We start from the raw sequence: 24,544 nt of genomic DNA, 5'->3' as shown, positions 1-24,544 counted from the left end.
CTAGTTTATAAGAAGTAGGATTTGCAGAAGGAGTATCTAAGTATCTCTCTGTGTATCCAGTATCATAATAATTCCAAGAGGTTACTGGGGCACCAGCAACTGCTACCTTTATCAAACAATATCCAATATTAATCATTTTTATTTCTTACAGGGGGGTTACCCACAAAGGATAAGACTTAAGAGACGACTGTACGGAATTTATACCATCTGCCTTATGTTCATGATTCCTTGCAACTGCAATCTTGCTTTGATCTTCTTCAAATCATTTACTATAGCCAGGAAAAGAATGTAAAGTCTATGCAAGGCCGAAAACTTAAGTTAACCATTCAGACCTGAAAACTTTAGAATGGGATATTCTTAATTTCGATCGGATAATTAATCTGGAGATTAATAACAAGAGGAGAACAAGCATTATTTAATCTTGAGATTAAGAAAAAAAAGTGGATCAAGCGTTAATCCCGATATCCACCATTCAAAAGTTCCCAGCTCAGGTAGCCTTTACAGTCTCATCCTTTGTGGGTAATTCTGTAACTTGAACCACTTATCCTGGGTGCCTGTTGAAGTTCAAAGTTGAAGTTAAAAAATTGCAGAAAGTGATCTTCGATAAACTGCAGAGTTACCAACAAAGGATAAGACTTCAGAGACGACTGTACGGAATTTATGCATACTTTTTTCCCCTTATATTTATGATTTCCTGCAGGCTGCAATATTGTATCATTCTTTGCCAAATAATTGAATAGAATGTGAAAAGACTCTTCTTTAGACAGGAAACTTAACTTAACCTTAAAATTGTGATATTTTAAGAGTTTTACGTCGTCTTTACACTACAGTCTCATCCTTTGTGGGTAACCCTGTATTTTGAACCACTTATCCAGGGTGCCTGTTCAATGTGACAAAAAATCTAAAATATTTATGGAATATCAAAAAAAATCCGCGAAACCCTAAAAACTGAAATGTCAGTAACAATTTTTGAGAATATACTTATTCCATTCTTTTCTAAAATTTCATAAAAATTCGTAGATAATTGAATGAGATTTGACAAAAAATCCGCAAAAAATTATTCCACGAAATTTTTTATTTTTTGAGGGATTGCGCATACTTTTTGGAATTAATTTAATACCCTCTTAACAATGATGCTTCCTAAAGCTGGGAACCTGAAGTTTATGATCGCTGATTTTGGGCTTTTCGGTAAAATACCTTGAATTCCTTTGGATATTGAATAAGAGCCATGAGAGACAGATATCCACCATACGACCAACCATGGATAGCAACTCGATCCAAATCAATGTAACCTGGAAAAACTAAAATCAGATCATGCTGTTGGGGAGTCCTACTATCCACCCCCCAAACTTTAAGAATGAAGTGAGGTCTTAAAGCTTGTAACGTTTTAAAAATAAAAATATAATGTACTGTCTTTGAATTAATGATTCTTACTTAGCCATTTTAAAAAATGAAAGGTAACTCTGGCCGTTTTAATGTCTCTAATTTTGCTATTGCATTTATTTGTACAGCGTACATCCGATATATTATTACCGGACTATACTAGACAGATTCTAATCAAGAAATAAGTGATCATTGGTTGGACTCTGCCCTACTGGTTATTGATCGTCGGAAAGTTTAAATTGTTATGAGCGAATCTTTTTTGTCACATGATAGTTAGGGAGCGCTCAAATTTTGTAACTAGAGGGGTGGTACTGGTAAGGTGGTGGGTTTGAGGGGAGGAGGGAGTATATAGAGGGGGAGGAGTCTAGTAGTATATGCATATGAAGGGGGGTAGTCTAGGAATCTTGGAAAAAAAGGGGTGGGGGGTTACCTGTTATACTAGAAAGTGAATGAAAATAATTCAGCTCCAGGAAGGGGAGGGGGTGTCTAGGAGTATATGAATGGGGGAATGTCTAGGAGGCAATGAAGAGGGGGGGGGGGGTTGACCTGTTATACTAGCAAGGGAATGAAGTATCTCCAACTGATCTTGAAGTTCAACTTGACCAAGTTTACCACGAAGACAGGATTCCCAGGCAACTCCTCTTTATTAAAATCCAGTCAATTTGCTGTTCACATTTACGTCAATTCAAGTCACCCTCCAAGCTAAGATGACAATGCCCGATTAACAAAGGAACCCTTTAAACCTTAGACTATTAAACGAAGACGAAGATATTCCTTTATATATCTCACAAATATTACTGGGATGGAAGTGTAAACTCGTATACAGGTGACGTTACTAGTGCTCCGCAAAAACCCTGAATTATTTTACGTCCTAAGCCGTTTTAAAAATTCGAAAGTAAATATTTAATATTAATATTGTTATGTTAATATTCTTATAATATAAACAGGTTGCAAACAAAGTGTTTAACCTTACAACCGCTCTTGTAGATTATTAAGAAAACGTCCGACATCCTTAATGAGTAAAACGTTTAAAGGGTACTTCACTGAAATTAGTTACTCTAAAAGGAGTGACCGGCAATTTATGGTAGTTGAACTGAGAATGTAGTATTGTGGAGAAATTATTTAGAATTCATTTGAGACAAATAAACGTTTTAATGATGTATATTTACTGAGTTTGAGTGCAAAGTCGACGTTCAAAATCATCCATTTGGATGGTTACGTTTTGAGAATCGATTTTATTTAAAATTATTAAATGACGACGACGAAAAAAGTTGGAAGTAATCTTCTTCAGTTATTGGTTTCTGTAATGTCCCATTGTTCAAACAATTTCTGTAGATTTCCTGGAATTTTAACGAAAAGACGACATTTGAAGAATCTGAAGATCTGGAAACAAATTCATAAAGTATATGAAATTCAATATAATGATAAAAAAGAAATAATTGATTCTAATATTTATTTCTTGAGAAAATTTCAATTCAGAAATATTTTCCTAAACATCTAATTAGTTTACTTTATAATTTTTTTTCCTTTTTTGGTCGTCGTTTTTTAATAATTTTAAAAAAATCAATTCTCCAAATGTAACCATCCAAATGGATGATTTTGAACGTCGACTTTGCGCTCAAACTCAGTAATTATATATTATTAAAACGATTTATATATCTCAAATGAATCCTAAATAATTTCTCCACAATACTTCATTCTCAGTTCAACTACCATACATTGCCGGTCACTCCCTTTAAGTTAGATAAATTATAATGGAAGGTTGCTTATTTTCTTAAGGAGGGGTTAACAGAAAGTATGGTATTGGAATTTCAAAAAATTGATTTGTCTAAATATTCTAGATTTTGTTCCTATGTAATGAGCCCCTGTTATCTATACAAATCACAACATATCCTTGACTTGCAAGCAGATGACTTCGTAATTCACGCAGGCCCTGAAAAGATAATTAAGATATATAAGATAATTAAGATTATGAAGATGATAAAGATGATGATGATGAAGATGATGATGAAGATGATGATGAAGATGATGATGAAGACGATGATGATGATGATGATGATGAAGATGATGAGGATGATGATGAAGAAGATGATGAAGATGATGAAGAAGATGATGAAGATAATGATGAAGACGATGATGATGATGATGATGATGATGATGATGAATATGATGATGATGAAGATGATGATGATGATGAAGATGATAATGATGATGAAGATGATAATGATGATGATGATGATTATGAGATGACAATGATGATGAAGATGATAATGATGATAATGATGATGATAATGATGATGATTATGAAGATGATGAAGATGATGAAGATGATGATTATGAGATGATAATGATGATGAAGATGATGAAGATGATGAAGATGATGAAGATGATGAAGATGATGAAGATGATGAAGATGATGAAAATGATGAAGATGATGAAGATGATGAAGATGATGAAGATGATGAAGATGATGAAGATGATGAAGATAAAGAAGATGATGAAGATGATGATGAAGATGATGAAGATGATGAAAATAATTAAGATGATCGAGATGATGATGATGAAGCTGACGATGATGATGATAAAACTAACCTTAAAACTGTTACTGACTAACTGTAGTTCCGGTCCGCCATAAACATTCAACATTACAGGATACTTGACCCCTGGCAACATGCGAGGCTTGTACAACAACCCGTACAACTGCAGTACATAGCATTATAATGAATTGTACAAGTAGCATTAATTAGGAATTATCCAAAACTTGAATTTAAAATATCATTTCTTAATTTCAAATACTTTGCCAAATGAAATTTAACGGAGAAATTTGGAAAAAACGTAGTTTTAGTAATGCACAACGTAGTCAATTGTTAGGCAATTAGTCCAATAGATTATATTTTTAATAACGTAAAAGAGTACGATTTCAATTTTCCAATTTAAATAAATTAAAATATTCAGAACAGCATTACTTCCTCTCCTCCCTTTAGGCCGCCTAAAACTACGATTTATTGGCAGCAATCTGCAAATCTATCTCAATTATAAATTCATCGCTGAAAATTTTAATATTTCCGTTGTAATAAAACAGAACCTTATATAAGGGACTGTTAACGAAATTTCAAGTGAGTCTCCATTTCTAGAATGACGTGTGCGATTCTCAACAGTTTCCTGAAAAGCTTTGTCTGACCAAGAATGAGGAAGCTTTTTGAAATTTACTTATTTTCCATTTAGGTTCCATTAATGAGGTGACTCAATTAACCCCTTCTTAATCTAGAAGAACGACGATATCTTCCACATTAATGGTTTAAAGGGTACGCTCATGACTCAGACATGCCCCTATTTTTTAAATGACGGATCAATTGAAATTTCAACAACAGACCCTTTAACAACCAATCTGTTACCTCCTCTCCTGTTGAGAGTACATGGGTGAAAACCTCTGGTGGAGGATATTCTTTCTCCGGCTGGGTTGACTGTAGGAGCCAGCCTTATCAGATCAAAATTAAGTTAAAAGAATCAAGTATCAGAGGACGAATTTAGTGAATTGGTCTAAACTTGGTTTAATCTTAAATATTTTTTTTAGAAGAATTTTGTGTACAGAATAGGATACAATGTTCACTGGAAAAGTTTTAAATATTTTTTAGCGAGAAAAAAAAAATAAATGAAAATATTGTTTTTTGCTCATTGGAAGACGGCATTGAACTGTACACAGAGGAATAATAAATAACAATCTATAAATATTTTATCATTTACTTGCAGCTTTCCGCAGAACTTTGCATGCCTGGTTTTTTTAATAGATAAAAATTTCAGAATGATTTCCCACCTGCTTATATATTTTTTTATTTACCTAAAGATTGAAGATTTATTCCATTTACAGTGTTGTCTGCTTGACTAATAGAGAACACCTAAAATATTCCAAATTTTTATTTTTTCATTTTCTTTTTCTCCTCCAGCAGTGAGTTAAACAGGGTTGTTTCTTAATTTTCATTTTTACTATACTTTTAGAGAAAACGCACACCCTTTCCTTTAAACAATTTTAGATCTAATTGTTACCCTAGACGTGGCCATTTTTGACCAGTCTCAAATTTTGGCGATTTTTTGTTCTTCAAATTGGCGCATTTTCAAAAATACATTATTGTCGACATTATTTTCCGGGAAAAATTTTGAGGGTCAATAAACCTTCCCTGGGGTCATGTAAGTTGCCATAAACATTTGGTCCGGTCCGTTCAGCCGTTTTCACAACAAACAGACGTGTTTATAGATGTATGTATATAGATGATTGAACCTGACCTGACATCCTGGAAGATTATTTACACTAGAGAACACCGTTGCCATCATTTTACAGTCCGCACCTGGACAAACAATAAAATAATTTGGTGATTTCTAATAACTAGGTGATTTTAGCGCGCCCATCTTTTATTTCAACTTTTAACTGTAGCTCTATCTGTGAGAATCTTCTCATTGTACAGTAAAAAACAATAAAAAACAAAAATTTAGCGGATTTATTAATATTTTGTTGTGGACTTTCAAAATTTGACAAAAATCAACATTTTTGGAGACAACTTATTTTTACTATGAGCATTGAGCATCCTTCCCTGGGGTCACATGAGGACCCACAAAAAAATTGGGCCCGAACGGTTCAGCCGCTTTTACGTTTATTGGATACCAAAAAAAAATTTGGTCTTTTTTATTTGAAAACGCACATTTTTTAAAAATTCTTTTCTAAACTACTTCGAAATTCAAGGAAATTTCATCCGGGAAAATAAAACAGGAGTATATTTTGAGGAACTAATAATTTTCAAATTTGAGAAGGGGGGGGGGTGATTTCATGTCTTTTTTCCTTGTTCACTCCTTCCTTTTATACTAGCGAAACAAAAGATTTTAGTAGAGGGGAGAGGGGGGGGCAATTTTGCAGAACAATATTTACCCTTCAATGATTAACATTTTGTAATAACAACTTACTCATCTCCACTGAATGTGAGAAGCCCGAGGTTGTAAGTTTTCTAATTTCTCCGGGTCTTCTCAATGATACAGCGTAGAGATGAGGTTCCAGGACGGAGTGATGAAGTCCGTGGAAGTAAACCAGCTCATGCTGAGCATCAAACCACACCTTGTTACAACCAATATTAAATCTCAAGCTCAGTTTAAGGGACTGTAAACGTTATTTCAGGTGACTTTTTATTCACAACGTTACCCTTTAAAGGGACCGTTCACTTATTTGGGTTTAACATTTTTAAAGACTGATTTTTTTCAATTATGGTTTCTCTGAAAATTTACTTGTGTATTGCTTGTGAAGGAAAGCATTATAATTTTTATTTGAATTGAACACTTTTTTTAACTAGAAAACGACTTCAATTCACCACGAAAATAATTAGATAAAGATTATCGATGCCGATGTGAACAAATATTTTTAGAAGAAATTTTTAGAAATAATACCTAAACGTTAAAAAGTTACAAAAAGTCTGTCAAAGTAAAGTTTTAACTTTTTTTGGTAATTATTATGATGTTGTCGTATGGTTTACAAAAATTGAGATACAAAGAAAACTGTTTTTTTTTTATGTTAATAAAGGGGAAATACCTGTTTATTTAGAACCTCCCAGTTCCCATGTGTAAGCTGGACACGTGATATAATTCTAAAAAAAAAAATTTTTTTTTGCAAAGTGACAAAAATTAAAATATGATAAACTTAAGCATAAAAATATGTAATACTGGAAAATCTTAAGTTAAATGTGTATATGTGTAATCTTTATATTAGATGAATATGGCTTTATGAAGATGAGAGCAATAGATCAAAGGAAAAATTTGCAAAAAAAATATAAGTCCCATAAACTTGAACTAGATGTGTACCTGGGGAGTAAAGTTGAGTCTGGTGGACTAGAATCCCTCCCTCCTCTATATATGGATACTTGTACTAGATGTGTACCTGGGGAGTAAAGTTGAATCTGGCGGACTAGAATCCCTCCCTACTCTATGTATGGATACTACTACTAGATAAAGATGTCTGTAACCCGTCTCCTCACTCGCCCAAATAAATTTTAACTGAAACACAAAGATATTAACAACAATTTTAAGAAGCGCATGAAAATTGAGAAGGGGGAGTGCGTAGGTAGAAATTTCCGGAAAACTTTAAATTAATTTGAAGAGTATAAGTTTAATATAAATAAGTTTAAATTGTTAACAAGCAATTTACGAATTACAAGTTTACAAGTAAATAAAGAGACTCATTTTAATTGACAGCTTCTCTTTGTTTCCATGTTTTTGTGTATCCATGCTGTTTAAAAGCTTGATATAAATCAAAATTGAAATCGAAAGTCGTCTTTGTTATATTGATATAATCGCCTACCACTGTATTTGGGTGGGTAAGGGTAATGAACTACCTAGTATAGGTTGGAATGAACTACCTGATGAGGGTGGGAATGAACTACCTAGTATAGGTGGGAATGAACTACCTAGTATAGGTGGGAATGAACTACCGAATAAAGGTGGGAATTACAGGGTGTCCCACGAAACATGACAGTATGCAGGACGACTTGAATGTCGTCTTGATTTTTTATATAATTTGCTGCGTTTATTTTTCAACCTAATTTTAGAAGTAAATTTCTAGAGATAATAATCACAAAATTTCCCTTGTCCTGCCATTTCCAAAATGTGGTCTGCCTTTTTTGTGCTTCCAATATTGCCCGAGATATGAAGAATTTCGTTCAGATTTCGACAATTTTGCTTTTATTTAACAAAATTGAAATCTGAACCAAACTCTTTATATCTCCAGTAATATTGAAAACACAAAAAACGCAGACCACTTTTTGGAAATGCCAGGGCTAGGAGAATTATGTGATAGTTGTTTCAAGAATCATAAGAATCATACATGTTAAAGTAGATAGAAGACTAAATGTCACAAATAAATTCAAATACCAAAGACGACTTTCAAGTCGTCTTCCTATTGTCATGTTTCGTGGGACACCCTGTAACTACCTGATGAGGGTGGGAATGAACTACCTAGTATAGGTGGGAATGAACTACCTAATAAAGGTGGGAATGAACTAACAAGTATAGGTGGGAATGAACATGAACTACCTAATAAAGGTGGGAATTAACTACCTGATGAGGGTGGGAATGAACTACCTAGTATAAGTGGGAATGAACTACCTAATATAGGTGGGAATGAACTACCTGATGAGGGTGGGAATGAACTACCTGATGAGGGTTGGAATGAACTACCTAATATAGGTGGGAATGAACTAACAAGTATAGGTGGGAATGAACTACCTAATATAGGTGGGAATGAACTACCTGATGAGGGTGGGAATGAGGTAAAAAAAGAAGAATATCGTTAACGTTGACCCAGGTATCGGATTGTTCTACCGTGATAACCTGAACAAATAAATAAGTTTTGTTAAACACATGTTTTCTTTTTAAATGATGGTTGACCAATGACTGTATGCTATAATTATGATTTTATGATTTTTAAAGTATCAACGCCACCCCCCCCCACACATCCCGCTTCCCAATCTCATAACATCAAATTAAATCATAACATGGAAGGACCACCCCCCTTCTCCTGCTTCCCAATCTCATAACATCAAATTAAATCATAACATAGAAGGACCACCCCTAATTATATTTACCTGAACCGGGGCTCGCTCTTTAGAAATATCAGAACCATTTTGGCTTTGTAATTCTAAAAATATAAATATTAAATCATCATGGTTTCTGAAGTTTATCAAAGTTAAAACAGAATAAATGTTGTATTAAAAAAAACTAAAAAATAATTTGCAAAAATAAAAAAAAAACATCTTTGAGATATTAGATAACTTTTCAAGCAAAGACAAGTTATAAAATGGAACGAATTTAACCAACATAAAGGCTTTAAAAACTGGGGTGTTTTTTCTTTTAAACCCTCCCCCCCCTCTCTCATTAAAAATATTTTCCCCACAGGATTAGGTTTGTTGACATATTTTTATTTCTCGTTGAATTAGGGAAAATCAGAAAATTTTAGGGAGAAATAAATAAATTTTTGGGGGAAAGGCTCAAAAAGAACAAACCCTTGCAATTTGATGTCAAATTGGCCATAACCCCCCCCCCCCATTCCCCACTACCAAGGGCCGGGGTAGGGGGGAATAGTTCATAAAAAATACACCCCCTTTTTATAAATCTGCTCATTTAATTGCATGGTATTGTTTAGATTGAAGTTCGCTTGAAATCAAGCTTAAAGGGAATGTAAGCGTAATTTTAATTTTATTTGTATTGCAAAGCTGAAGATTGAGTGCCGGGAGACACGAGAGTACAGTGTACACTGTACTCTCTGTCCTACTGTACACTTGCACGGTGTCTTGGCAATTTTCCCGCTATATAAATAGGAATATCTACGAAATCCTTTATCAAACGAAGGTTTAAAGGGTATCATTGTAAATCAAAATGGAAGGACACTTGAAATTACGCTTACAGTCCCTTTAAAGTATTTCACACTCACCTATATTTGAATAAGTACATCTAACAAATTGATTTTTAGGAATAATAATTAGTTCCACGAAAATAATTAGATAAAGATTATCGATGCCGATGTGAACGATGATGATGATGAAGCTGACGATGATGATGATAAGAAATTTTTAATATGTGAACACTGGTGAATAAACCTCCCCCCTCCCCTCCCCAAAAAAAACAAATGTTGTACCTGTCCAAAAGCTGGACCCAGATATTTTGTCCGTCAGGGGTCCAACCAGCCCGGACTAAATACTCGTGCCAAGGAAATAAAGTTCTGAGGGATGTAACCAGCACATACTGGCTGCAGTCAAGTATCTAGAATATATTTTTACAAATCTATTTTTTAAATTTAACAAAATTCTATAAATTAGATGATATAAGATGCAAGTATTTTGACATTTCTATATTTCTAAATCTCCATTTCCTTCTAGTGTTCGTGCATCATCTATCATGTTCGGCTAATTTTTGAAAATAAAAGAAAGTATCTAAAATATTAAACAGTTCAATATCAGGAAAACAGACATGTTAAAGAGTGTGTCGCAAGATTGTATTCAAAAGCTGTTCGTAGGAGCGGAGAGAAGGCAACCCTGCAAAGTTGTGTCAGCTATCATTCATTTTATTTGATAAAATTGTAAAAATTACAAATTGTAAAAAAAAATTTAACAGTTCAAATATACCCAAAAAGATTGTCAATTTCAATGCCCCTCTTTTTTGAAGAGGGCTAAGTCCTTTCCACGACGGTTCCATTTAAACTATTTTCTGATAAAGAATGTGGAAGATATCGTCGTTACGTGTTAAAAAGTGTTTAATTCACAAGGAATCCACAAGTCTCCTCTATGATCAATCATGGATATCTCATTCATTCTTGATTAGACAAGCTTACAAATGGAAACCATTGTGAATCAGAAATGCCACTCAAAAAATGAACTAACTAGTGACTTTAAACAATTACTTTTGATTGTTTTTTCGTTTCCTGTTTATTAATGCTGGTTCGTTTTCCATAAAATTGTTTGATCATTAATAATTATTTTGTTATTTATCTATCCTTCAAAGGTTCATTTATTCCGATGCGTATATACAGGGCGAAGGGGCCATAATTAAGCACCCCCCCCGGGGAAACCCTGCATACGCCACTGAGGTTCATTTGTTTAGTATTCCATCTTCAGTAAACTTACTTCATTATTGTGCCCTAGAGTAAAATTAAGAAGTTTGAGTGTTGAGGTAGGATTCGTTGTATCGGCTCGAGGATATCTAAACTCTTCTACTTCCGGTCTAAACAAATTAAACCAAATCAACTTCCGGTCCACAATTTAGGTATAGGATTTCTTTAATCTTTAATTCCTCAATCGATTATCCTTGAAATAATCTCTGGACTTCACTTGAAGATTGATTTTTTTGTAAGGAAGATTTGTTTTTAGTAATACTTACTTCGACTCTACGGAGGAGGATGGAAAGCCTAGAATTCGAACGATTTCTACACATTTTTCGTCCAGTTCCTCGTAGAGTATTGAATAGCTTCGAGAATGTTTTGTGCTCGAGGTTTCCGGTCTCCACCAGAAACCAGTATATCTAGAATTTTGTTCTTGAGGTCTGGTTTAATGATTAGCGAGAAGCAGTGCTTAGGATCCAGTTTAATTTAATCCAGGTCATGAAAATTTCTTTTAGATTTACTGATGTTTTTTAAAAATAATAATTTCCAAATTATCTTTCTTCATTTTATTCATTTTTTTAATGATAAAACTTAATGAGCCATTCAGAGATGAGAAAGTTTTGATAATCTCTTTTTTTCTACAGTTCAGATTTGGGTTTTGAGAGCAAAAGATTTATGTTAGCAGTTTTTAGTTGATTTTTGACCCCTTGGATCAAGATCCGTGGATTCGAATATTTTTACAGATTCGGATCCAGGAACCCAAAATGCTGAGGAACCAACGGATCCGGGTCCTAAGCACTAGCGAGAAATAGTTGAACTTGAAACAGAAAAATAGTTGAACTTGAAACGGAGAAATAGTTGAACTTGAAACGGAGAAGTAGTTGAACTTGAAACGGATAAGTAGTTAGACTTGAAACGAAGAAGTAGTTAAACTTGAAACGGAGAAATAGTTGAACTTGAAACATAGAAGTAGTTAAACTTGAAACGGAATAGTAGTTGAACTTGAAACAGAGAAGTAGATAAACATGAAACGGAGAAGTAGTTGAACTTGAAACGGAGAAGTAATTAAACTTGAAAGGGAGAAGTAGTTCTTATCGCTATTTGGAAATCCGACCTCATATCAAGTCAAATAAAATTGCTTAAGGCTCCCTCATGCAAGACAGGGATTCAATTCGCCCTGCATTCAAGTTTTTCAGCCTTGATCCAAAAAATATTTGTATGGTTTTCCATTAAAATTAACGGATTAACAGTGGTGTTTCTACCAACTATTATTTTATTGCAATGACCAAATCAGCACGACCAGCTATGCTACCATTTTGTGGGACCTATCATTTGCCAGTGGACTCTAGGGTATATTATAATTCAGAATATTAGGGAGAACAACGGTTTGCAGATCTTTGCTCGCATAGCCTGTAAATGTTCAGGGATATTTATTTATCTTATTATTATTTTCAAAACTTTTTAAAAAAGTAAAAAATATTTTTACTTTTAAGGAAAGATAAACTCACCTACTAAATTCTTCTTGCATTACATAGCTTGGAAGCCCTGGGGGGAAAAAACATAAAATTAATAAAAATCTTTAAAATAAAAACTAGACTAGAATTTTATTATTCTTATCCAAATGTCAAATCTCTTCTCTCATTAATAAATACAAGTCGACTAACGCTAGCTAGACGGCTTTACCAATTTGGCTGAAATTTCTTTGGGAAACCCATGAGTACCCGAGGAGTAACATAGGCTACAAATTTTTTTTTTTTCAAGCATCCAACCTTTTCTTCAAAAATCGGATTTTTTTAAAAGTTTGATTTTTTTAATTCCACGGACAATGCCGGGCATCTTATCGAATAATAATATGAATTGACTTGTATTTATGTTTTTGTTCCTGCTGAGAGGGGATCATCAGATACCCGTTCCGCCCCGGCATTGTGACAGAAGGTCAACCTTTCCTCCTGAATAATGAATCAATCAATCAATCAATCATTCTTTAATAAATGAACTCAGTCAACCAACTAATTCAAGTTAATCTATCATTCAATCAATCAATCAATCAAAAAATAAATAAATCAATGAAACAATTAATCAACCAACTAACCAACCAATTCTATTGAATTGAATTGAATTCAATTCAATTTAATAAGCTAGAGAGTGACAAATAGCTCCTTGACCTATGGGGTGTATGCCATCACAATCCCTTCTAGGTCCAGGCTTTTTAGCCTGGCATAGTTTCCGCTTAACGTCGGACTCAGTACCAACCAACCATTCTTATGATGTATTAATATATCAATTCAATTTAGACATTTTATTTAATTATTAAATTCAATCAATCAACTAACCCATTTAATTTAATCCATCATAAATCTATCCAAACAATCAATCAGTCAATCAATTTATCAATCAATCATTCATTATTAAATTTAAAAAATCATCCAACACATTCAATTTAATCCATCAATCCAAACAATCCATACAATCCTTTCAATCATCCAACCATTCAATCAATCAATCAATAAACCACTTTCCTCTTACAGCACTTATGGGTCAAATTAAAGAGAATATGAATCAATAACTCAATCAAAAAATGACCAAATTTAAATCATTAAAAACAAATAAAATTGAAATTATTTAAACAAGTTAAACTTCTTTCTTCCAATCATTCGGTCAATTGTTCAATCAATCAATCAAAAAAATCAATTAATAAATCAAATAGCCTAACACTCAATGAATCAAACAATCAGACAATTAATCAGACAATCAATAAATTGGACAATCAATCAATCAATCAATCAATCTATCAACCAACCAGTCAACCATTCAATCAACCAATAAATCAATTAATCGATTCAATCAGCCAAAAAATGTACCTGTCTAGTTTCTAGGTTGACCAGCCAGAGATCTCCGTTGTTTACAAACACCACAAGGTCAGGATGGTGTGGACACATTGTCGCATTTAGACGAGCCCCTGTAGTTTTAGTCTGGAAACGAAATTAAATATCAAAATTCATCTATATATAAATTTGGCTTGTCTGTTTGTTTGTTTGTTTGTTAGACGAGCCCCTGTAGTTTTAGTCTGGAAACGAAAATAAGTATTAAAATTCATATTTCATATTTCTATTCAACTTCAAAGCATGAGATATTATAATTAAGCAATCATAATTTACAACCAGGTTGTTTTGAGTAGTTGGTTCAAGTAAAATTAATAACAAAATTTACACCAAAAAAAAAATATTATACTTTCATTTCCTGGTTAGTGGATTATATTTACTTTAAAATCATTTTTCCCTCCATATATTCATAAGGTTTTATTTTAAAATGTGTGAAAAAAAAATATTTCAAGAGTTGTAAAATTTATTTTGCAAACTTTTCACCAAATACAATGTAATATTAAAAGAATGGTAATGCATATAACAATCTAATACATGTAAATCATTTTTATTGTTTAAATTTAGTTAAAATTAAAAGAAGTTGTAGTTAATATGTACCTGAATTTCGTATGGGAAAACGGAATTTTGAGAGGTTGCATTGTCCATGCAGTAGTAAAGAGAACCACCTGAAATTTACTTATCTATTCATAATATATTCATTTATTTTGAAGTTTGCAACAAATAAATAGCTTTTTTAACGTAGAGAGGTAAAAAAGGATTTAAATTTAAAAACTCTAAATTACAAAACTAAATGAATTGGTTTAGGAATTCACAATGGTATCCTCTGAACATCTATCTGAGTACTAATAAGGAAGATATCGTCGTTTTTTATTTTACAAAAATTTTAAATTCTGACAATTTCTTAATACTTGATCAGACAAACTCTTTAAATGCACGGTCACTTGAAATTACGCCGATTGTCCTTTTTTCCGTCCATGACAAACTTTCTCACAAATAAAATGGTGGTTTAATGATTATAACCTGCTGGAAAGATAAATCTGCCAGATTGAAGATGAATGTCATAACTTGTAATCCCCCAGGTGCTAACCTTCTTCCTCTCCCACATCAGCTGTTCCTCTTTACTAAAACAAAACATATATTCAATTTCTGAAAACAGACCAAAGCATCAGATGCGCAACTAGGGGGTGGGGGCGGCCGGGCGCGCGCCCTCCCCTAGCACCTGAGAGGGGGGGGCGTGCCCCCCCCTGCAGAATGAAAAGAAAGAAAGAATGGCGAAAATCAGTATCACAGGAATAAGAAAACCAATAGAGTTATTGTAGAAATTTTATTATACTATAGTTAGTTTTTAAGTTGTAGTTAATATGTACCTGAATTTCGTATGGGAAAACGGAATTTTGAGAGGTTGCATTGTCCATGCAGTAGTAAAGAGAACCACCTGAAATAAAACGTATTTAAATTTAAAAACTCTAAATTACAAAAATGAATGAATTAGTTTAGGAATTCACAACGGTATCCTCTAAACATCAATCTGAGTAGTAATAAGGAAGATATCGTCGTTTTTATTTTAAAAAAAAATTTTAATTCTGACAAATTTCTAAATACTTGATCAGACAAAATCTTTAAATGCACGGTCATGCTTGAAATTCAACTGATAGTCCTTTTTTCAGTCCATGAGAAACTTTCTCAGAAACAAAATGGCGGTTTACCTGCAGGGAAGATAAATCTGCCAGATTGAAGATGAATGTCATAACTTGTAATCCCCCAGGTGCTAACCTTCTTCCTCTCCNCGTTAAGATCTTAACATACTACATTGACGACAAGAAAATTTAACAATTGCGTACAGACTAGGGATCAGATTTAATAAAAACATGTTGAAACGGGTAAACTAGGTTGAACCACTAAAGAACTGATTCAACTTAGGCTTGCAGGTTCAGCTATTTATAATCATTTGAACCTGTCCCAGGAACACATACTTTATATACTTTTGAAAATGGAAAGTATAAAAAGAAAATCAACCTCTTAGGAACGTCCTTCAACCCCATGCAAGACTTGAAGTGACAATACTAATTCAGGAATGAAGTAAAAAATTTCTGATTTGTAATGATGTTGTTTATGTTATAATTTTAAGCGGAGAAAAAAAAATTTTAAACTAGTTATACTGTTAATACTTCTTACTGCTTCCTATGGGCTTTTGATTTAATTAATTTATCATTACAGCTACGTTATTGCCGACGTTATGGCCAGATTAACAATCACAGATTCTAACCACCGATCTAAGTAGATTGTAATTGTAAAAAGATTCTTAAAGGGATTAGTGTTTGCAATAAATGAGAAGGGTATATAGGTCTTATGATAGATCCCACGTTATTGGAAAAAAAACGTTTTTAACCATTTTCTCTTTGTTAGCGTGCCCTATTTTTCAATCCGACTTTCCACAAATACCTCTCAGGCTAATATTGTTCTTTATGATGTCAGTTATCACAAGAATTTTTGTTTTTTTAGACCATTGAGAAGTGTTCGTGCAAGGCCCGTGCAGATCGCAAAAAAAGACTACATAGCTCAAAAACAATATTTCTTGAATTTATCATGTCATATATAATTTTCTTCGTAATTGTCTAAAAAGATTTAATTGACCGAGTTAGACCAAAAAACCACGTCAAAGATGCTAGTTTTAAAGAAAAGTACATTTTTGGAGGTTTTTACCCACAAACGCAGTCAATTCTTGAAATTTTTCAAAAATTTCAATGGATTAAATCTTTTTAGATAATTACGAAGAAAATTATAAATGACATGATAAATTCAAGAAATATTTTTTTGGAGCTATGTAGACTTTTTTTGTGATATGCACGGGCCTTGAACGACCACTTCCCATAGGTTAAAAAAAATATATCCTGTGAAAATTGACACCTAGAGAACAATATTAGCCTGAGTTATTTGTGATACAATATTTCTATATTTTGTTGAAAAATGGGGCACCCTACTCCGTATATAAGTAACAGATAAAAGTAAACTTAGTAGCGATAAATATCGAATTCAATTCGATATCCGCCTATACCCCCATTCTTTTTCAGCGAACACTCCATTTAAATATGAACTTTGTGATCGATTTTCCTTTTATTAACCTGATGGATGAGGGGAGGGACTGAAACCCTGCTTCAAGTAATGGGTTCCAGGTAGGAGCGGGGTGGGGGGAGGGCAGGTCAACATAGAGCAGGCTCGTGTCACGTTTAAAATAGGGTTCAGACACAAAGTACAGCCGGGTTCCATTATTTACTTTCCTAAAATACCAAGTTGTAATATATATATATAATACATGCTAAAACTTAATATTAAAACCTGAATTTAGCATAACTTTTTTTTTTCTTTCCAGGGGGCTTTCCCCCCCCTTTTTGCCCCTGGGTTTATTATTTACTGATCTTTTACAGCTTTAAGATAAAATGATGTTTAACACTAAGTATTTATTTTTAACACTTGACTTAGATCTAAAACACTAAACATTGATCTTGTAAAATAAAAAAGCTTCAAATAGTACATGAATCTGCTCTTTAACCGCTTTAATATTAGTTGATCTTTAGGTTTTAGCACATTGATCTCTTATATTTTATTACTTAAATAAATTAAGAAATTTAAAATATTAAAAAACATAAGAGGAACTTGCTTGCCTGTTCATTTCTTAAAATTAACAAAAATAAATTAAACTAATTGAAATTCTGACCAGTCCACAAAATTGTAACGTTTGATTTGTTTTTCAAAAATTATTACAGAGAAACGAAATCTTGTCTAAAAACATATTTTCAAGAGGGGAATGAATTTTTAAGAAATATATATTCCTCTACTTTTGTATTAAATAGCTATAAAAATATACAATTCAACCAAATATGGATATAAAAATATAATGTTCGAACCAGAGTAGTGTAGATTATAGAAGTAAAACAGACCTGAAAGTTATACAGCTGGGTGTTCGTAAACCTTTGCTCGAGAAATGGGACCTAAAAATATAGATTAAATTTTATCCACTTAACTTACATTAACTTTTAATATACATTGATTGAAGTGCAACAAAACTGCACGGATTTCAGAGAATCGAATTGGAAACCCGACTAACTGGATGCCCAAATAACTGGAAACCCCACTGACAGGAAACCCCACAGACAGGAAACCCTACTAACATGAAACCAAACTGACAGGAAACCAAACTGACAGGAAACCAAACTAACAGGAAACCAAACTGACAGGAAACCAAACTGACAGGAAACCAAACTGACAGGAAACCCAACTGACAGGAAACCCAACTGACAGGACACCCAACTGACAGGAAACCCAACTGAGAGGAAACCCAACTGACAGGAAACCCAACTGACAGGAAAATCAACTGACAAGACCAAACTGACAGGAAACCAAACAAACTTGAAACCCAACTCACTGGAAACCCAGTTGACTAGAAAACCCAACTGACAGGAAACCCCACTGACAGGAAACCAAACTGACAGGAAACCAAACTGACAGGAAACCTAACTGACAGGAAACCAAACTGACAGGAAAATCAACTGACAGGAAACCCAACTGACAGGATACCAAACTAACAGGAAACCGAACAAACTTGAAACTCACTGGAAACCCAACTAACTCGAAATCAAACTATCTGAAAACCCAACTGAAAGTAAACCCAAATGACTGGAAACAAAACTAACTGTAGAACCCCACTAACTAGACACCCTACTAACTAGAAACCAAACTATAAAACCCAACTAACTGGACACCCAACTAACTAGAAACCAAACTATCTAGAAACCCCTCTGACAGGAAACCCAACTAACTAGACCAAACTATCTGGAAACCCAACAAACTGGAAACCAAACTACCTAGAAATCCAACTAACTGGACAACAAACTAACTAGAAACCAATCTATCTAGAAACCCAACAAACTGGAAACCAAACTATCTAGAAACCCAACTAACTGGAAACCCAACTAACTGGAAACCCAACTAACTAGAAACCAAACTATCTAGAAACCCAACAAACTGGAAACCAAACTATCTAGAAACCCAACTAACTGGAAACCCAACTAACTGGAAACCCAACTAACTGGAAACCCAACTAACTGGAAACCAAACTATCTAGAAACCCAACCAACTGGAAACCCTACTAACTGGAAACCCAACTAACTGGAAACCCAACTAACTGGAAACCCAACTTACTAGAAACCAAACTATCTAGAAACCCGACTATCTAGAAACCAATCGGTAACTTCCTAGATTTTTGGATCCCTCCCCTCCTCCTATCAATTTGGTACATGGTTATCACTGGTCAAGTGGCCGCAGCTTACAGCCCCCTAGCCTGTCCAAGCCGCGGCGCTCGGCCACTAGCCTTTCCTAGCCACGGCGCTCGGCCCCCTTAGCCTGTCCTAGCCGCAGCGCTCAGCCCAGAAATTGTCTTCACCTAGCCTAACACTCAAATAATAAAATNTTGCTAAGAAATAAGTAGTCCTAAAAAAATTGATTATAGGAGGGGGGGGGTCCATAAATTGTTCTCTGAGACAGACCCGATCGCCAAACTTTTTTTCAAACTTTATAATTTGGAGACTAAATGTTAAAGATTAAGAAACCTGACACAGCTGACTTTTTGTTTAATTTCTGCCCAGGAATTGGCAGGTTGGGGGGGAGCTTCGGCCATCCTGAAAATAAAACTTTTTTGGGGCGAATTTTAAAGAAATGGTTGCAATTGACGGCCGGTTTTTTTTTTTGTTTTGTTTTATTAATTTAATTTCAAAATGTTTTTCTACCTGAAAATGAAGCATTAAAGCTATAAAGAGAACTCTTTTACAATTCACTAATAAACATAGCGATCATGTCTAAAAATTGGAACAAAAGTTTTTAAAAATGTTTTTTACATATATTTCTAATAATTATTTTACTTCAGATTATAACCAAAAACAACATTAAGTCCAAAATTGGCTGATTGATGAAATTTGCAATTTTTCAAGGGGTTTCTTGAAATACTGAAACTTTTATTCGAGTCTAGGATGTGCAACTTTTTTTTTGTATCCTATAACCACTTTTTGCCTTTTTTGCTTCTATGTAAACAAAGGAATTTTTTGGGTAGGTTCTAGACGGCAACAACAACAATAAAACGACAATAAAAAATATATATCTGATGAGACATTAATTGATTTGTAACGACATTTTTTATTAGTTTGTTATTAATTAAAAATGATCTAAATTCGTCGCCTTTAATGGTAAGAAAATTCTCGAACCAAAACAATCTGATTCTTTTAGTTAATGTTCGAGAGCATAAAAAATGTCCGATTCTTAATTTAAATAAATATTTTCAATTAAAACCTTTTTGTTTTGTTTTTAAATCTAAAAGTTTCAAAGTTACAACTCAAGATATTCTGGTGTCTAGTCTCGAATAAAAGGGTGCGTTCATCAAATTTCAAAAGATGGTTCGATAGACCAAATTTTGCTCAGCTTAACTAAATAAAAGTAATGGTTATATAAATTGTATTCAGTTTTGTGTCTTTCGGTCATGATTGCCCTCTGCATGGACTCTACAGTGCAAAAGAACATTTAATGTTTGTTTACAATGCAAATTAATTTAGCCAATTTCCGATTGCAAAGCAAAATTGACGTATTTTTAGTTGCAAAATACATCTGAAAAAATTATCTAGGAATAAAACTTACAAATCGATTTGTTGTCTTTGTATACCCCATGTCTGAATTTCCGAACTCTCTCCTTAGATGAGTTGTGTTCAATAGTCTAGACTCGACAATAGTCGGTCAATGTTTTGTAGTAAAGGTACACAGCAGCATCTTGTTGAAATCAGCTGAAAACAAAACTAAAGTTTAAATTTACACAATAAGATGTTTTTTATGCTAAACTATTCTGAATTTATTAAAATTATACAACTTTATCGAATTTTGAGGATTTTGAAGTGAAGTGATCAAAAATATCTTACAAATTATCCTTGCTAAATCAGTGACTAACTATAGAATTTTCGATGATTACAGAAAAATGGTTAAAATGAAAATAAAGTTTTGACGGCTATGGTCAATCAACTTGAGGTAATGATGTCGACGATATTTTTGTTACGGACATAAAAACAATATGGTAATTTCCTAATAAACGAAATTTGGACCCCCTACCTGCATCTCATATTTTACTCAGGGGTAAAGTTGCGCCCGGCCCCCTGAGCTCGGCCCATAAATTGTCCTAACCTAACTTAATCATGAAATATTACAAAATAAATATTTATTGATGAAAATAGTTGAAATCTCGGACCTAGGTCATGTACAAAATTGATAGGGGGGGGGGGGTCCAAAAATCCTATACTAGGACGGACCCAACAATGTAGCTAATGGGTCATACTATTTTGTTTTTATATACTTGCAAAAAGTTTATGTCTAATAAAATAGCATGCTGAATGTTATGTTATTGATTTAAATAATTGATTATTATTATTATTATTACCGATATTAATATATGTTCTTGATTTAAAGAATTGGTTACAATTATTATTATTATTGATATTAATGTATATGATCTTGATTTAGTTAATTGGTTATTTTTTTATTGATATAAATTTATGTTCTTCATTTAAAAAATTTTATTATTATTATTATTGATAGAAATGTATCTTCTTGTTTTTTTAATAAATTATTATTATTGTTATTGATGTAAATACACGTTTTTAATTTAGGAAGTTGGGATGGATTTGTTACTGCCTGAGGATCAGGCCAAGATGGACAAAATAATAAGCTCTCCTGACTCAGCCATAGGTTAACATTTGTTTAACGAATCGGTGCAAAGAGTTCGTATTTTTTAAAAGCTTGAAAATCATTTTTTTCATCTGTTCAGGTTTTATTCGCTGTATTAAGAAAAATTAATGCAGTTTTTAATGTAATTTATAAAAATATACAACCCTGGTTTTATTTGCTTAATTGGGAGAATTATTGACTTTTTGGGATCTAACGGTATAAAAAAAGATTAAAGTTATAAAGGGTGGGAATGGAAAATACTAAAAAAAAGATATTAAAGCGGTAATCCTAAAAAAGTTTTATTTTAGATATGACCGACGATCTATCAGGCACAAATAAAATTATGGTTCTAGACCTGCTAGACTCACTAATAGGAATAAAATGATTAAAATCACGTTTTGAACTATTCAGTAAAAATATGAATGATATTGGAAAAAGCTAAATACTTGACTTCATAGGGGGTGGGGGAGGGGTACTTAAAAACGACATTCAAATAAATCTTTTTATAAGAGACTCAAAATCATTTTATTTTCCCAGACGATGTACTGGTTCAATGTATCTCACCTCTAGAAAACTTGTTTTCTCCAGAGAAATGCGCCGAAATAATCTACTCCCCACTGGGGGAGTCGGAGAGCACCTACTCCCCAGTCTGTGAGAGCACCTACTCCCCCCGGCGGAGAAAGAAGAAGAAAAATAAGTTCTCTTCTTCTGAAAAGTGGGAACTCATGAAAGATTGTGCTCTTGTCGGCTGGAAACGTATTCTAGGCAAACATCCTTATTTTTCGTAATTATTGATATAAAAACTGGGAACTAATGTTTGTGAAGTGTTTAAAGGATCGAAGAATTAATGTTGGTTAATACTTTACGTTATTCTGGTCTAAGTGTAATTTCCATCTTGATGTGTTAAGACTAAGCTATGTAAAGATTTATTTATTTATCTGCTGGCTTTAAATTTTTTTGAAAGACATTTTAAACATTTATAGCATTTATAGATATTAAGTAAAGGGATTATTCTTTATAAAAAGATGGCAGTGTTTGATTCATAAACGTACTTTTAAAAGCTTTGTCTATCAACAATGAATAGATGTCAAGGCTTAAAATTTTTAAAAAACTGTTATTTTCAGGCTTAAAAGTTAAAAAAAATTGGTTATTTTACAGGATTCTGAAGCCCGCGCAAGCTGCAGAGGGGGCAGAGCCCCCTTTTTGGATTTTAGTAGTTAAATGGAACGTTAAGGTCCCCCTGAGTATTTTTTAATCATTTCTGAAACTGTATTTTTATTTTTTCGTTTTTCCCTTCCCTCTTCCCCCTTTTCCTTCCCTTCCCCTTTCTCTTTCCCCTTTTTCCTTCCCTTCCCCTTTTTCCCTTCCATTGTGCCCCTTTTTCCGTTCCCATTTACCCCTACCCTCTTCCCCTTTTTCCTTCCCTCTTCCTCCTTTTCTCTTCCATTTCCCCTTCTCTTTTTCCTATTTTCCTTCCCTTCCCCTTTTTTCCTTTCCTTCCCTTCCCCTTTTTTTCCTTTTTTCTTCATTTTTTTCCCCAAACCCAATGAAAGCTCAGAGGCAAACATAAAAATATACACCCCTGCATGGAGGGTAACTTGAAATTACGCTTTCAAGTTTAAGCTCCCCACCCCCCTCTCCTATCCCCATCCTGCCAACAATTTAAAGATGATTTGTACTAGCTCGTAACTCTGATGTGGATCGGGGCTGGGTTTTCAGCTTTGTTTCTCCTAATGGAGTCAGATTAAATGCTAAGGTAAAAATTGATTGATTTATCGACACTTAACAGATAAGTTAAAGGGACTTATTTGGGTAATTTCAGGAGAAACTAAATAGCCAATTCAGCAATAACTGGCCGGAGAAAAATGTTGACCGTAGGGATATATATTTTCTTAATTCTTCCACTCTTCATTCTTTACTTGTCAGTGAAAGCCTTTATGGGGACCGGGGGGGGGGGGGGAGGGGGGTAAAAAAATTAAAAAGCTTACGTGTTTCAAGTCCTATTTTTATTTTTTCTCCCTTTGCTTTCATTTCTTTCTTTAATCTTTTTATCATTGTAACTGTTATTTAACAAGTCGTGGAGTAATATATATTGGATTTTTCTTTTGATTGTGGATGGAGATAATTCAATAGTTTTTTATTGTGTTCAGGAACTTGATAAATTCTTAAAGTTGCGAAAGCTCGAAATCTCCGCCCTGTTGTTCCGTGAGGTGGAGTCGGATGAACCCACCATGAACCCTCAGGAGCCCGCCTACCCCCGTAAACATGCCCGTCTACAGTTTGCCCAACCCTTGGATAGGATTAGAGATCTGAGATTACCTAAAAAGTTAGAATTAGAAAAACGAAAGGTAAATCCTAGCTGACGAAAATTTCTATTGAAAGCATTTTAATCATATTTGTTGTGAGCCAGGGTGACTATAATGCAGTTGTATACTGTAGAGCCTTTATTTTCGAAAAACTATATTGTGCTTCTTGTGATTCTTTTCGATATTTTTTCTTTTGTTGTTTTAAAAATCAATTTTTTTTTGATTAAAATTAAGCAAAGCTGGTCAAAAACGTTAAAAGTATTTATAAGATAATTTTTTTCACGCTCAAAATTGCGTAATTTTTCTCGTTCACATAAAAAGATGACAATTGATTTAGGATAATGCGTATTTATATTTTTAAGTTCTATTAATTTTTATTTGAAGGCTAAGTTAGCACAGACAAGAATGGAGAATGCCACCAAACCTCAATTTAAAAGTATAACTGAGTTTCTGGCAAGCCTTGAGAGATCTCAGTCTCAGAATTCTAACGAGGGCAGTTGTAGCGACACATCAAGGTGGGGTCATTCTTATGTTTCCATGTTTCCATGTTTAAACCCGTAGGCGGAAACAATTTATTTTTTAACCACAATAAT

General features: G+C 33.6%; 2 protein-coding genes across 2 annotated transcripts in view; one reads left to right on the top strand and one right to left on the bottom strand.

Moving 5' to 3' along the window:
• Positions 1 to 19,834, bottom strand: LOC111714585 (dipeptidyl peptidase 9; the record flags this gene model as incomplete). The annotated part of the gene is given in 26 exon segments (XM_023489725.1): positions 1 to 106; positions 1,198 to 1,292; positions 1,930 to 2,024; positions 3,234 to 3,316; positions 3,976 to 4,083; positions 4,779 to 4,861; positions 5,222 to 5,279; positions 5,665 to 5,726; positions 6,337 to 6,484; positions 6,953 to 7,007; positions 7,298 to 7,413; positions 8,665 to 8,745; positions 9,000 to 9,052; positions 9,845 to 9,957; positions 10,049 to 10,173; positions 11,034 to 11,130; positions 11,287 to 11,427; positions 12,517 to 12,553; positions 12,891 to 12,957; positions 13,870 to 13,980; positions 14,488 to 14,555; positions 14,911 to 15,011; positions 17,013 to 17,168; positions 17,829 to 17,879; positions 19,497 to 19,565; positions 19,674 to 19,834. Coding segments are annotated over 25 exon segments (2,278 nt in total), but the record flags the coding sequence as incomplete, so codon positions are not given.
• A 1,027-nt stretch (positions 19,835 to 20,861) lies between these two features.
• The window catches only part of LOC111714584 (uncharacterized), a 21,643-nt gene continuing 17,960 nt past the window's right edge, over positions 20,862 to 24,544 (top strand). Inside the window, exons 1-7 of the mRNA XM_023489723.1 lie at positions 20,862 to 20,952; positions 21,588 to 21,666; positions 21,954 to 22,019; positions 22,183 to 22,410; positions 23,328 to 23,401; positions 23,796 to 23,993; positions 24,336 to 24,466. Coding sequence (XP_023345491.1) covers positions 20,935 to 20,952; positions 21,588 to 21,666; positions 21,954 to 22,019; positions 22,183 to 22,410; positions 23,328 to 23,401; positions 23,796 to 23,993; positions 24,336 to 24,466 — 794 coding nt within the window. The 5' untranslated portion in view covers positions 20,862 to 20,934. The remainder of the gene's footprint in view (positions 20,953 to 21,587; positions 21,667 to 21,953; positions 22,020 to 22,182; positions 22,411 to 23,327; positions 23,402 to 23,795; positions 23,994 to 24,335; positions 24,467 to 24,544) is intronic.

The sequence above is a fragment of the Eurytemora carolleeae genome, unplaced genomic scaffold (assembly GCF_000591075.1).
Source record: "Eurytemora carolleeae unplaced genomic scaffold, Eaff_2.0 scaffold1610, whole genome shotgun sequence".
Classification (NCBI taxonomy): domain Eukaryota; kingdom Metazoa; phylum Arthropoda; class Copepoda; order Calanoida; family Temoridae; genus Eurytemora; species Eurytemora carolleeae.
This window is presented reverse-complemented; position numbering and strand designations above follow the sequence as displayed.